Genomic DNA, 15,727 nt, shown 5'->3' with positions numbered 1-15,727 from the left:
AATTTTCTTCAAAACAGTAATGCTTTAGGAAAGTATTCAAAGGTTTGAAACTACTAAGATAGATTATACTAAGCTGCAAATCCCCAAACAACAGCTGATAGATAGAATTAGGTTCTATTCATGTTCCTATAATTGAAATTCACCAACAGTGTCACTACAGAGCATAAAGAGATACTTTGCCAGTTTCCTTTACCACCAAAGACTTTTAGCCATTGCTTTGTTGAAAGCATTGTTGCCTAATCAACATATAATAGTAGAAGTTTGAAAGTAAAGAATGCTTGTTCTCAGTGGGGTGTTTGCCTTTTGTCATTGGCATACCAATCAAACCTCACTGTGAGTACTTAGCTGAATACTCCTCAAAATTTAGCCAGTAAGGTTTTTCCCCAAGGGAGTATCCTGTAATGTTTTTTTAAAAATACAATTGATAGTTCTACCTAATGTTACAGAATGTCTCTGTAATGCAAATATATTGGTCACTCTTTTTTATATACTTTTTTCCTTGTTATTGTTCAAAAGGAGGAAGGAGATTATACTTGCCCATTTGATATGTGAAACTTGAATTGAAAGTATTTAAACAGATAAGATTTTCTTTCAGAAAAGAGGAAACTTCTGAAATTTAAGAACTTACCATAGTTTTCTTGACTATGTGCTGTTGAAAGGGTCTGGACAAGGTTTAGTTAGAACCTGCAATAGTTTAATTTGTAAAGGTAAAATGGGTAAAATACCTTAAGTTTTTTACAAGCTTATTTTTTAAAAAAATATATAGAAAAGCTAGATTTATTCATATAGGAAAAAGAAAAAAAGCATCCATCAAAAGCTGAATAGAAAATAATGTTTCTGAAAGACAAATAAGCAAAGACAAAATCTTCAACATTTTAAATGTTCTATCTAAATATCAGTTTTCCTTGAAGAAATTAACACAAAATGTAAGCAAGGCGCAAAATAATTTATTAATAGTTCTATAATTCTATTCTGAAACCTGTCTTGTATAAGTCATTAAGAAGCATTTGTGTGAGCCTAAACAGGCATCCATAGCACACCAATAAAATACATTATTAAAATATTTTAGGAGCTGACATTAGGACTGAAGACATCTGGAATTTTAGATGCAACTTGTGAGGTAGTGAAAAAAGGATTGTCCTGCTGCAAAGAAGTAAGCTCTTTACCTAAGATTTATTAGCATATTTTTAAAATTCCTTAATCCAGTTAATTAACTGCAAGAATAGAAAATGCTGGAAGGTGTATATGACAATTTTAATTAAGCTAGGACAGTAGTATATGCACGTTAGTAAAGAATGATATTGACATAGCTATTGTTCTTGGCTGAAAAAAGTCATTGGGTCACTCTCTTTCAACTATTTATGACAAGAAGGAAAGGTTATTGGGTCAGAGATGCAGAGAATATTGGATATTTTCCAACCCCAACAAAGCTTTTAACTTTTTTTACTATTGGTCAATCTAGAGTAGGGGTAGACAATTAATTTTGCCATGGGACCCCATGAGAAATTGGGATGGGTTTAGGGGGCTGGACTAATGCTTCGTCAGAGAGGAGGCCAGCGGTGCGCCTGTGCAGAGGAGGCTCCCTGGAAGCCCCTCTCTTCGGGAGCTGGCTCTTCCTGGCCTGTGGCTGCTGCTGCCCCCCCTCCGCTGCCGCCGCTGCTTCTCCTTCTTCCTCCTTCCTCCGCTGTTTCCTCCGCCCGCCCGCACCCCAATCGCCGCAGCTGCTGCTTCTCTCTCTTTCGTCCGCTCACTCGGCTTTGCCAAAGCGTCTCTCTTGGGCTCCTGACATCACCCACAGTGATCTCATTGAATAGCGCTCGCCTTATTGTCAATGTCCTGAGCCTCCCTCGGGCAGAGGAGCTGTGTGGCTGCCTCCGGACTACCATTTCCAGGCTCCCACTGCAGCTGCAGGGGAGGAAAACTTTTTTTAAAAAGTGGGACATTTTTCACAGATAGTGGGCGGGCCGGTCAGAGACAGCAGGCGGGCTGGATGCGGCCCACGGGCCGCCCCTTGCCTGGGTCTGATCTAGAGGCTCTTCTCCGTACTGAAGGAGCGGGTCCAGCAGTCACATGGGTTGCTCATGTCCAATCCGGTGGAACTGAGCCTAGTGTTAAAAAAGCTTGCTGGATCCGCCCCTTCCCCAGAATTCGCTCAGTTCGCATATCCTGCGGTTGTATTGTGATAGCTCGTTCAACATTCTAACACCTTCCCTTCGATCTTTCCTTCAAAAGTAGTAAGAATTGTTTATCCTTATTTGTTTACTTGCACTAATAGCGCCAGCCGTTTGTGGCTCGGCTTTTTTTCCTTGGGAGAAGTTGCGGTTTCGTTTTCCCCCGGCTGTTTTGCCGTTTACGATCCCCGCTGCCGCTTGTGGATTCCTTTAATCCTTTGGCCTGGAGGTCTTGGTGCAAGTATTGCTTCATTGATTTATTATAGTATTATTGTTAAAGGGCTTAAGAAATACCTCCTGCGGAGTGAGACGCTTGTTTTAGTCTCCTGGACTTAGTCGATCGCTTCCCCTTTAAGAATTCTATTACGGAGCGATTTTTCGGCGCGAAGGCCTTCGCGCCCTTTTTAAATTTAGGCCTCTCGTGTTGGCCTTCTGCCAGCCGCGTAGGCCTCAGTCCACCGCTTGGATCCCGGAGTGGGCTTTGGGACGCTCAGGCTTAATTCTCCACCGGCTAAGCCTCCAACCAGAGTGCCTTGGTTACTTTAATTAAAGTTTAGGGAGGCTGGCCACGCTGTATTTGGGGACACGAACTCTGGGTTTGCCCAGATTGCCCTCAAGTCTCAGCAGCTCCGAGGCCTCGGAGCAGGATCCATTCCTCTTGGGAAGTTTTTGAAATTCTTCTCCCTAATTATTCAGTTATTGGCTCAGCCTTGTCTTCTGTTAATTGTCAGACTATGGCTACTTTTCCCAAGAGAGGCACCACTCAAGGTCCCAGAGAGGCCAGGCCTACAGGCGATGAGATTACCAGTATCCCCCAGGCCTCGACCTCCTCTTCTCCAGGGGCCCGCCCCTCGACCAAAGTCACCAGGGCTGAGAAGAGAAGGGACCAAGCCCTACAAAAAATTCATGACAAATCAGCAAAGCGTTTGAAAGTACAGGCCCAAGTACTCAGTAGTCATGACCCCCCAGAGGCTTCCTATCTGCCTCCTTCTGGGGTCCCTGTGTTATCTCTGGATGAGCCAAACCTAGACAGACCCCAACCTAACCTATGGGGAGTAGGTCCAGAGGAACCAGATATTATTGAAGATTCCTCCCAGCCAGGATCCTCCCAGGCCTTCAGGGATTCTTCTGCCATTCCTGCTGATATTTCTAGTTTACCTCCTGAATTCCAATCTATTTTTTCTGTGTTATCCAAGGCCATTGATGCTAAACTCTCTACCATCAATGTGCTTCCCTTACCTCCTCCTCCTCCTCGTCCCTCCCGCCCCTTGGGTTCTTCCCCAACGGTTAGAGCTCCTATTCAGGATGAATCAGATTCCTCTCAGGACGAATATGAGGATATGGAGGAGGATGAGGATCCCTTTCAAGGCCTCTCAGATGATGAGGAATCCCAAATAAAGGTTCCTTCTCCAATTACTATTTTTCCCTCTCAATTGTTCAAATCTCTCCTCCTCAAAGCTAGAATTTCTACGGGATTGGCGGCCCAGGAGAAACAGGCCTCCACATCCACTGATCCCCCGGAGGAGAATTTACCTTACTTCACAGAGGAACAGGAGGATAATGAGGTAATTCCTATGCCTAAATTGTTTAAAGATGCCTTACTTAAGCAGTGGGATTTCCCAGCCTCTGGGCTCAATCCCACAACCAAGGACAAAAAGTTGTACAAACTCTCCTCTTCCTATGAGGAGCTCCTTTCCTTTCCTAAACCGGATGAACCTGTCAAGATCCTTCACTCGGCGGCTGCTGTGCCAGGCGAAGCAGAGGAAGTCCTCCGCCCAGAGGACAAGCGGATTGAACAGATGCTCAAAAGAGGATTCACCGCAGATTCCTGGGCCATTAAAAGTTCTGCAGCGGCTTCCTTTTTCTCCAGAGCCATGCTTCTGTGGCTTCGCCAACTTCAACAGCATATTCCTCCCGATGACTTGAGAGGTCAACAAGACTTCAACAAGGTCTTTGCAGCTGCTCAGTACGTGGCTGATGCCACTTTACAATCTACTAGATTTTCTGCTAAGTCTATTGCAGCTTCTACAACGGCAAGAAGACTCCTATGGCTTCGCCCTTGGCAAGCAGGAGTACGTCAGAAGTGGCAGTTATCTCTGGGACCCTTAAAGCGTGACCTTCTTTTCGGGGATCTTCTGGATCCACTCCTCACGGAAACCACGGACAAGAAGAAAGTATTGGGTCCAACCACCAAAAAGGCTACCAAAACGCAGTCCTTTCGTCGCCCAGGGCGTCAGCAAGATCAAGCGGCTTCCTATCAGAGATCTCCAGGTCAGTATTCCCCCCGCTTTCGTTCCCAAGGTAGGAACTCCAGGGGCAGAGGCTTTCGCTTCCAGAGGGGAGCGTCCTCTAACAGGGCTTCAAAAAAACCTAGATGGTAGTTCTTCCTCGATTCCCATAGGTGGCCGCCTAGCCCATCTCGCCTCTAATTGGCGTCTCACCTCCAAGGACCCCTGGGTCATTGACACTGTTCAAACAGGCCTTCTCTTAGAATTTACTTCTCCCCCCCCGAAACGTTTTATTTCCTGCCCTTCTCCCAGGTCCTCCTCAGATTGTAACCGTATGGAGGAGGCCATTTCCCACTTATTGTCCATCAGAGCCATTCAACCGGTTCCCCCCGGTCAGAAGGGTCTAGGTTTTTATTCCATCCTATTTATGGTTCCAAAATCCTCCGGAGGTTGGAGAGCTATTTTGGATTTAAAGAAGCTGAACCTATTCATCAAATATAGGAAGTTTAAGATGCACTCCTTATCATCCATTTTGGCCGCCATCCACCCGGGAGATTTCATGGTCTCTTTAGACCTCACGGAGGCCTACCTCCATATTCCTATAGCCAAATGCCACAGAAAATTTTTACGTTTCTCCTTTCAGGGCAGGCATTTCCAGTATAGGGCGATGCCATTTGGCCTTTCCTCGGCCCCTCGGGTCTTTACAAAGCTCTTGGGGTCTCTGGCGGCCTATATCCGGGCGTCTCCCATCCACATTTTATGTTACCTTGATGATATTTTGATTCATGGGAACTCCCTAGAGAAAGTGAAAACAGACCTTTCTGTCACCATGTCAGTTCTACAGGACCATGGATTTTCCATCAACTTTGACAAAAGTCATCTCCAACCTTCCACATCCATTTTACACCTGGGATCCGTTATTAATTCAGAATCCTCCCAGGTCTTTCTCTCTCCTGAGAGAAAAATCAGTATAGGGGAGTTAATTTCATGCATTTTATCTCAACCTTCAGTTTCCATAGTATCCCTGTCTTCCCTTTTGGGGAAGATGGTGTCATGCATAGGCATCATTCCCTGGGCTCGCCTTCATGCTAGGGAACTACAGTGGCTCCTATTACCCTTTCAGAGATCGGGGCACAGCAACTCAAGTCGTCGCATTGTCATCCCACCAATTGTTCGCAGATCCTTCAAGTGGTGGAAGTCTCCGGCCATGGACAAAGGATCCCCGTTCAGGTGCCCGGATCAATTTGTCATCACCACAGATGCCAGTCTATCGGGATGGGGCGCCCACGCCCAGGGGATGATAGCCCAGGGCACGTGGTCTCCGGAGGAAGCTTCCAAGCCAATCAATTGGCTAGAGTTAAGAGCCGTATCCCTGGCTCTGAAGCATTTCTCTCCTCGCATTCCCAACCGGCACGTTCTCATTCTCACCGACAACATTGCCACAAAAAGCCATATCTGCAGACAGGGGGGCACGAGATCCAAGGCCCTCATGAGGGAGGCCCTCAAGTTAGGCCTTTGGGCGGAAAAACATCTTCGGTCGCTCCTAGCCGATCACATCTCGGGGAGCCTCAACGTCCAGGCGGATTGGCTATCTCGAGCAACGATAGACCCAGGAGAGTGGAATCTCCATCAAGACCTGTTCCATCAAATCAGCCTCAGATTCGGCCTACCAGTTCTGGATCTCTTCGCGACCAATGCGAACGCCCAACTCCCTCGCTTTTTTTCCAGATTTCCATCCCCGGGAGCGGAAGCAATCAATGCCCTCCGGAGCCCATGGCCTCCAGGCCTACTTTACGCATTCCCTCCAATTCCAATTCTCCCGGACGTGATTCACAAGGTCCTCACCGAGAGGGCCCGAGTAATCCTAATCGCCCCTCATTGGCCCCGCCGGCCCTGGTTCGCGGATCTCCAACAGTTGTCCGTCCAGGACCCTTGGCGACTCCCCGTTTCGGGGGATATGCTGCGGCAGGGGGCCTCATTCCATCCAGACCCGGAGTGGTTCCACCTCACCGCCTGGCTGTTATCAGGAGAGACTTAGAACTGCGTGGCCACGACCCCGATACAGTGGAGGTCATTTTAAAGGCCAGAAGGGGTTCGACCAATCGAATCTACGACCATACGTGGTCCAAGTTTCACCAGTGGTGTCTACAGGAAGGCCTTTCTCCCCTGTGCATCCCCATACACAGGATCATTTCCTTCCTTATGCAAGGTTTCCATCAAGGACTTTCCACCAGCACCCTCCGGCGTCATCTGGCGGCCATTTCCTCTGTCCTAGCGGGGCCCCGCAGACAGCCTCTCCGTTCCTTTCCAGAAGTCCAGGAATTCCTCAAGGGTATAGCCAACCTCAGACCTTCCAAGGTCCACAGGTATCCATCCTGGGATTTGCCACGGGTTCTCCATTCCCTCACGCAGGCACCATACGAACCCCTAAAATCGGCGTCCCTCAGGTACCTATCCTTTAAAGTAGCATTCCTGGTGGCTATTACCTCTGCCCGACGCATTTCGGAGCTGGCTGCCCTCTCAATCAGGCAGGACCTCTGCCAATTCCATCAGGACAAGGTAGTCTTGCGACTGGACCCCACCTTCTTACCCAAGGTCAGTTCCATGTTCCACAGAACACAGGATATTGTCTTGCCTTCCTTCTGTCTCCAACGGGACCATCCCTTGGCAATTAGATGGCACACCCTGGATCTCATCAGAGCGCTGAGGATCTATATCCAACGCACAGGACCCTTTCGGAGGTCAGAAGCACTTTTTATAGCCTATCACCCCAGAGTCATGGGTACCAAAGTGTCTTCAACAGTGATTGGCCGTTGGATCAGAGGGACTATATCTAAGGCCTACGAGTCGGCCTCCCTTTCAGTTCCAAAGAACATTACAGCGCATTCCACCAGGAGCGCAGCCACCTCGGCCGCTTGGGCGACTCAAGCCCCGTTGGAGGAGGTCTGCAAAGCAGCCACTTGGGCCTCGCCAAATTCCTTCATCAGGCACTACAAGATTGACTCTTACGCTTCAGCGGACGCTGCCTTCGGCAGAAGGGTACTCCAATCCGTTATCTCTCACGATAGCAATCTAATCCCACCCTAGGGACTATCTATTGGGTATGTCCCATGTGACTGCTGGACCCGCTCCTTCAGTACGGAGAATAGGCGTTGATTGCTTACCTGAACGCCTCTTCTCGTACGGTGAGCGGGTACAGCAGTCACTTCCCGCCCCTTGTATGTGTCTTCTTTACCTTCCTATAACCTTTCTTCCTCTAACAATGAGAGTTGAACACTACAGAGCTTCACAGCTGAGCCTAGTCTATGGATTCGCGAATTCTGGGGAAGGGGCGGATCCAGCAAGCTTTTTTAACACTAGGCTCAGTTCCACCGGATTGGACATGAGCAACCCATGTGACTGCTGTACCCGCTCACCGTACGAGAAGAGGCGTTCAGGTAAGCAATCAACGCCTATTCTCAGTGTTCCGACTTATCAGCACAAGACAAGTAAAATCAGCATAAAAATAAAGATAAAACATATTTATATTTACACTTCCACTATCTAATCCTTTACACCACTGTACAATAGTACTACATATTACAAGAAAGTTGGACCCAATAGTAAATGTGTGGATTTAACAACTCACAATGTTTGCTGATATCTGTAATAACAAGACAAATATTATGGATACTTTTCATCTTAATGTAAGAGGAATTGATCTTCTTTGTAGAAGTTAATTAATTAATAAATAGTTTAATTAATCAGCTAATTTGATATCATAATTTCACTGTTTAGAATCATAATTTTGCATGATCTTTCAGAGATGTATAAAGTACTTAAAATAATGTAAAAGACTGCATCATTTAACTTCAATCTGAGATAGCCTAATATTTCAATTATGAACACATGAATAAAATTAGGTAATATAAGTAAAATTCTTGCTGTTTTACTGTATTTCAGAAAGCTTAATTACTGTCCCTGGAGCATTAGTACGTACAGTATATCATGGAAATAATAGAAAAAGTAAAAGAAAAACTCTTCTCTATCTGAGAAGGGAGATTACAGAATATTGGGAAGTGTATACTGTGTGTATATAAGTACAGTACAAGTAATCCTAGATTAGCAGCCAAAATGGAACTTGTAGTTTTGCTTGTAAGTCATTGTTGTACTTTGAAGCACTAAGTGACATGATTTAATTTTACAAACATTTTTGCAGTAGTCTAAAAATTGGCAATCTAAGTTGCAAAACAAACCACATGTTTATTAAGCAAATCTGAGAACTGGCAAAAAATAATTGCAAATTGTCAACATATCATCATGGGACACTGCAACCTCTTGTAAATGTGCACAGGTTGTCAAGTGACCCAAAATGTGATCACATGACTGTTTTTAAATTTATTTTTTCTTCTATTTATTTGTGTCCTGTTCTCAGAAACTGCCGATACAACAATGCAAATGAGGACAGAACTATATTATTGATTTATCTAATATGGATCATCGTGATACTCTAGTTTTATCACTATTTTCATAGTGAGATCTTTCTTCGTAATTAAAATGGTAATCTCACTTGCTTTCAATGTATTCTGTCTGATATTCTCGTGATATCACATGCATTTTCAACAGTGGAATACTGTCTGTCCAGCTTAATTTTTCCAAGTTTCCAAGTTTCACTATTGATACTCACAATGCTCTATTTAATATCTTGGCAGTTCCATGAAAAACCCTGGAAAATGAAACTAAGACTCTTTTTCCTGCTTCAATTTGGATTTAACTCTGCTATATGCAAAAAGAGCTGCTACCTTGAGCATTTCCCCCCATAATACACGTGAAACCACAAAAATATTTTTGCCCCTATAGTATTTTGAACAACTATTTTTTTCCTTATAACAGATCATTAAGAGCTAAGCAAAAAATATTAGAGAACATTTTATTAGAGATATAGGCCTTCAAATGTGGCATGACTTAATTATAAATGACCTTTTCTACAGGACAGATGTGAAATCTTAAAAATAGCATGTAACATAGGGGAATTCTTCATGATCTCAGCTGCAGATATTATATTGCAGATAGGTTTAGGAAAAAGGCAGTGGAAAACCACTTTTGAAAAAACTTGCCAGGAAAACTTCAGGAATTTGCCAGGCAATCTCTAAGAATTTAATTGGGGGTGTGGGGATGGGGGGGGATACATAGGATGCTGCTCACCTCACAATCACTGATCACATTTTCTCCATTTTTTGGAAAATAATCCTAAATTACCTCATTTTGTATAACATCATCTAGACATCCTGAATCCCAATTACTGCCATCCTTGACCATAACAACCAAATAAATTGGGCGACAATATAAAGATTTTGATTCCTACTTAATAAAATTAAATAGACCCAAATGCCAAGGCAGTTAGTTTTTGGAATCAGTTTTTTAAAAAGCTTATACAATACAGTATACAATTTGAACCATCAGCGGTGACTAAAGACAGGATAATTAACTATCTATTTTCATTTGCCAACTTTCTTTAGCAAGGCAAATTATCTTAAAATATTGATTGTAAGATTAAACCATGCTTCATTTGAGATTAGCCTAATATACTACGACAACTTTAAACATATGGGCTCCATAATACTGTTCAGAGGTTCTTAGCTAGATGGTATTTGCTACAATGTACTATGCAATCTTCTATGGAATAAAATCCATCTTCTTTTTATGGAATAAAATATTTATTCCATTTTGTAAGCTTCCAGACTTATAGAAAGATAAAGACTCCCTTGAGGTGATTACAGCTACTGATCACTAATATGTTTTCTTGGCAACTACACATAAATGGTTTTCAACTGCACTTATCCATGGTAGCTTTCCTTTCCTTTCCTTTCCATTCTCTGCCCTTCCCTTCCTTCCTTCCTTCCTTCCTTCCTTTTTCCCTCCCTCCCTCCGTCCCTCCCTTATTTCCTTTTTTCCTTTTTCTCTTAGTAGCTTTCCTTCTAATTTTGAAACCAAACAACTCATAAGAGTTGCTAATTAAAAAAAACACCTTAATAAAGTTCTGTCCCCCCCTTCCCACACCTCTTTCAACAGCTGTATTAATTGTTAAGATGCTTACATGTTTTTATAGGAGGCACAGTGGTTTCATCTTATTTTTTGCTATCGTATGCCTGCATCTCCTTGGGACAAAAGGTAGATTTAATAAGAGAAAGAGGCAAAAGCGAAAGTTTGCATAAAGAATGTCTTTAAGGTAAAATTAAAAAAAATAGAAGCGAAAATGGACATCTCGAACGTACCTGATAATAGGGGCAAGCTGTTTGTACAGTGTCACGTCCTTCTTGACTAGACTTTGGGTGGAAGGGCAAAAGGTGTGGAATGTCTCTGTCTGTTGTGGAAAAAAGGAAATGACTGTCTGTGCTCTTAAACTGTAGACTCAATATATCCAGCTGACAGTCTGGTTAACGAGAACTGAAGTACAAAGGCCACGAAGCTGAGACTAGTTAGGTCTTAATTTTAAAGCAACTTGGCACAAATCCTTCTTCTACTTTTTTCCCCCTCCTGTTTTTCTTTTGAAAGAATAATTATGTGGTTTATAATTTGGCTACTTTTTAACCGGTGACTTTCTGCTTTATTTCAGAAGTGTGTTTTCAGAAAACATTGGCTCTGAAAGAGTCCAGAAAGAAGTAAATCAAGTTGCTGCATAGTGAGTCATTGGCTCAGCTTGAAAGTGCTTTCATGACTTGACACTTGAATTTACCCTTCACTCCCTGCAACCAAGGAATCTGCAGCTGAGCGATGGGCCAAAAAATCTCAGGGAGCATAAAGTCTGTGGATGTTCGGGATTCCCCATATAGACCAGTTAAGCGAGAACTGAGGGGACCAGATTTCTGCAAGCCTGCACGATTGGATATGTTGCTGGATATGCCCCCAGCCCACTTGGAGATCCAATACAAACATGCTTGGAACAACGAAGATCGATCCTTAAATATATTTGTGAAGGAAGATGACAGACTAACTTTTCATAGACACCCAGTTGCTCAAAGCACAGATTGCATCAGGGGAAAAGTTGGCTACACAAGGGGACTCCATGTCTGGCAGATTCACTGGCCCACCAGGCAACGAGGAACACATGCAGTAGTTGGAGTCTCAACAGCAGAAGCCCCTTTGCATTCTGTAGGATATACATCATTAGTTGGTAGCAATAATGAATCATGGGGCTGGGACCTTGGACGGAACAAACTTTACCACAACTGCAAAAACCAGCCTGGAGTGACCTATCCTGTGTTTTTGGAACCAGATGAGTCTTTTGTACTTCCAGACTCCTTATTGGTAGTTTTGGATATGGATGAAGGAACCCTTAGCTTCATTGTGGATGGACAGTATCTTGGAGTGGCCTTCAGGGGCTTAAAGGGGAAAAAACTGTATCCTATAGTCAGTGCGGTATGGGGGCACTGTGAAATTTCAATGAGATACGTCAACGGGCTTGATCGTAAGTGTTTCATTAACATTTTTCTTCTTCTTTTCAGAATATGTAAAGATTCTTGTTACATTGCCAAGCTGACATTGTCTCCATGTTAAATCGACTGACAAGGCAAAAGTACACCTGCTGTTCTATATACATCTGTCAAAGTATCTCTAGGGTTCATCGTTGTGTTGGGAGCTGCAGGTTTGAATGGCAGGAAAATAGGAATTATTTCTAAAAGGAATGCTTTTTTCACCTTTTTATTATGCAGGTGATCTGAGAGTCCAAAATAGAATGAATGCCATTTTTAAAATTGTTTCTTTAAAGAATTCTGCAGTATTAAATGTGGATTGTGAAAAACTAACACAAATCACATTGATATTCCAGAGTAAATGGCTTTGCAAAATTACATCTGCCTCTGGGATTCAAACTTAATAATTAGATTTATTAAGAGAGGAAGCTTTCGAGAGCTACTTCTAAATATATTCATAAAGGTTGTCTTTCATCTGCAGTTTTTCCTTACTTTCTTTTTTTGTTTACAGTCACAAAAATGGTAGATGGGTTTTTGTGGTCATGGGCTTTGTAAAAGTTAAGTGTCTGCAATATATTTATACTGCCTTCACCTTCTCCTTGCATGCTTGTACTGGATACTGTTGGGATGCTCAATAGGAGGTCTATGAGTCTTCCTCATAACAGCTGGTCTTCAGAGTTGCTTGTTGAGCTGGAAGAAGCAGAGAGTATTCCATTTGCATGATGTGACTCATGCTGTTTTCTCTATTAGGCACAGTTCTTTCATAATGTCCATTGAGGAGCCTCTCAGCTGTATCACTGCATGTTAGTGTTTCTTTTTAACCACTCACAGCAGAGTGAAGTATTAGCAGTCTGCGGCACCATTAAAGGTGCCTATCAAACACAAAACACACATAACCTTCAAAGGTTTGCGGATATATAGTGATTGGTAGTGTTCTTCTTTTTCTTGTTCTTTTTTGAATCCTTGAATAAAAAAGTTATACACAAACAAGGTGCAGTCATTGTAAGTGACCTGTGAGCAGCATTCAGCAGGGAGACCAGGAGGCCATTGATTGTGAAAGATTTGCACTGAAACTGGCATAAGTAAGGTCCATCACTAGCTCAGATCAGCTGCAATATAGAAGTTGTGTACAATCATGCTAGTGGCATATTCATTTCAACTGAAGGAAGAGAAGGAAGAGGAAAAGGATGAGCAAATACAGATATATTGTTGTGGAAGAAAAAGGAAAGAAATACAACAACTGTAAGGTCCCACAATTACCATAGATTCAAAGTCTCATTTGTCATTTTGGCATCTACGGGAATAGCAACATATACAGTGATACCTTGTCTTATGAACTTAAAAGGTGAGAAGGTTCGTAAGGTGAAAAGTTAATAAGACGAAACAATGTTTCCCATAGGAAACAATGGAAAACCAATTAATGTGTGCAACCCCCCCCCCCCAAATTGCAGAAACGGTGCTCCGCTGGGCACCGCCGCCTGTCTGTCACCTTCTGAAACAGCCAGGCGCTTCTCGGCATTCTCCCGAACGCCAAACCCGGAAGTTCGGCAAAAGTTCATGTTCGGCGTTCGGGTTCGGGAGAACGCCAAGAAGCGCCACCGCCTGGCTGTCACCTTCACAGAAGAGCGGTGGAGCTGTCAGCTGGTCAGGGGGTTCAAACGGAGGTGGGGAATCTTAATAGGTAATTCCAGGGGCAGAGCTTTGACATCACAGAGACGTCCTTCCTGGAGTCCACGCTTCGTCCAGCCAGGAAGGACGTCTCCATGACGCCAAAGCTAGTAGGAATTAAATATAGTACCTTCCTTTGTAGCTATTAAGATTTCGAATGCTAAATATTATACATTTCTGAAATAATTTCTTTGTATAATTGAGAGTTACAAATTAGATTATCTATTAGGTCCATCTTCTTCCTCATGTATCCCAGGGGCCAGTTAGGTCCCACAGAGTCGGCCTTTTTCAGGTCCCATCGGCCAGACAATGTCGACTGGCGGGACCTAGGTGAAGAGCCTTCTCTGTGGTGGCCCCGGCCCTCTGGAACGAACTCCCTCCGGAGATACGTACCACTCCCTCCCTCCTAGTCTTTCGCAAAGCCTTAAAAATCTACCTTTGCTGGTAGGCATGGGGGACGTGAGTGATGAGACTGTCTACGGCCGCTATGAGATATGATTAGATTGTGTGAATGTATGCGAGTGTTCATGGGGTCTTTTAAATGTTTTTAGCAAATTTTCATATTTTAGAGATACTGTATTAGGTTTCTTATATATTGTTATATTAATGTTGTATGCCGCCCTGAGTCTCCTCAAGAAGGGCGGCATAGAAATCAAACAAAGAAACAATATAAATAAATAAATAAATAATCCATTTTGACCACCATTCAACTATTTGCTTAAATCATTAAATATTTCAAATTAATTAAAATCCGTGTTTCTCAGAGTTTGTACAATACACATGTTATCTGGGGAATTCTGGAATTTGTGAAGTCCGGATATCTTAATGTTGTTGAGTTTGAGAAACACTGGATAAAACTAATAGGCAATTCATGCTGGTCACTGCTGCCATGCTATCTCAGTGTGTGTCTAGTAATAGGTTATTGACTCATTACCAATTTAGAACATGATCCCCTCTCAAAAGTATTTACAATCCGGATTAAAGTTGGGATGATTAATTCTACCCCCAAGTCATATGATTTCCTTAACAGCTATTTACACAATCTATGCAATTATGTGACGATGATTTGTTGTGGGTTTTTACTTGCGGTTAAAAAAAAAAAATAGCAGACATGGCAAACAATAAATTAGCTTCACAACCGTCATGACCATTGTAAATAAGCTCACAAAATTGGGTGCAAGTGACATGATCACCTGCTTAATGACCATGATTTATGAGCATAATTCTGAGATCACTTATAAGTTATAAGTTAAGAACTACCTTTCATCATTTAGATTTTGAATCTTCCACACTGAGTGAATGGCACAAGCAGATGTGGAAGAAGGAATTTCGTCATTAATCCAAGGCTTTCCAAATATACGTTGGAGTTCCTTGTTGGGGCTACTGGCACTAACTGGCACTATGTTTGAACAAAGATTAAGCTGAAAACTTATTATAGAAAGAAATACAATTTAATTTTTAATAAAGCATTTATTGTAACTAGAGAAAACACCATTTCTACAGGATATGCTTTGTCCTTTTATTTTAAATGTCATACAGATTTTTATCTCTGGATTTGTGGAAGAACTTAAGACAATTAGTTTAGTAAATAATTTCAATTTTATTTATTTATGTATTTATTTGTTTTATATGGCCAATCCATCGTACCTAATTACTCTGGGTAGTGAACAAAATTTAGAAAAAATAAGAGCAGTTAACAATAGTACAAACATTAAAGCATTAAAAATTAAAGTACACAGTTGGTTTAATCTGAAACAGCAGTGTCATTAACTTATCTTAACATCATAAAATTAAAAACTTTTTTCACAAGCTGGAAAACTGGAACTTACCATTTTTAGCACTTCCATCTTATCTTTTACTGTTAGAAATTTCATAAGTTTAATTTTAGGCAATAGACAGTTATTGTATTTTTACATGAAAAATGATAATTTATAGAAAAATAAGAAGGAAAGAGCAAACTTTTTATAGATAGTTAAATTGAAATGGGATAATGCATGTTTGAGAGCCATTTTGATCTAATGGTTAAAGCAACAGGAAAGAAAGTAGGAAATTCAAGAGTTCAAGACCCACCGTAGCCATGAAAGCCAGCTGGGTAACTTTAGGCAAGACCAGAAGCCTGCAATCCTAAACACCCAAAGTGCCATTTGGGCCCGTTTCTCACAGAAAAGAAAATAGCAGGAGCCACAAAACTTGGGTAGGCATGGCCAAC

General features: G+C 42.4%; 1 protein-coding gene and 1 long non-coding RNA gene across 5 annotated transcripts in view; one reads left to right on the top strand and one right to left on the bottom strand.

The window, feature by feature from the left end:
* Nucleotides 1-12,389, bottom strand: part of LOC139168482 (uncharacterized) — a 33,138-nt gene extending 20,749 nt beyond the window's left edge. The window contains exons 1-2 of the long non-coding RNA XR_011559299.1: nt 10,654-12,389; nt 629-684 (exon numbers count right to left, since the gene is read on the bottom strand). This is a non-coding gene — a long non-coding RNA (uncharacterized lncRNA). The remainder of the gene's footprint in view (nt 1-628; nt 685-10,653) is intronic.
* Nucleotides 1-15,727, top strand: part of SPSB4 (splA/ryanodine receptor domain and SOCS box containing 4) — a 196,196-nt gene that overhangs the window by 126,028 nt on the left and 54,441 nt on the right. For 3 of the 4 annotated variants that reach the window (XM_070754073.1, XM_070754070.1, XM_070754072.1), the window contains exon 2: nt 10,995-11,846. In XM_070754073.1, the coding sequence (XP_070610174.1) occupies nt 11,153-11,846 (694 nt within the window). In that variant the 5' untranslated portion in view covers nt 10,995-11,152. Of the gene's footprint in view, nt 1-1,077; nt 1,154-10,994; nt 11,847-15,727 lie in introns of those variants that run through there. The other variant, XM_070754074.1, reaches the window with a different exon arrangement.

The sequence above is a fragment of the Erythrolamprus reginae genome, chromosome 5 (assembly GCF_031021105.1).
Source record: "Erythrolamprus reginae isolate rEryReg1 chromosome 5, rEryReg1.hap1, whole genome shotgun sequence".
Taxonomy (NCBI): domain Eukaryota; kingdom Metazoa; phylum Chordata; class Lepidosauria; order Squamata; family Dipsadidae; genus Erythrolamprus; species Erythrolamprus reginae.
Note: the sequence above shows the minus strand (reverse complement) of the source record. Positions and strands in the feature narration are given on the sequence as shown.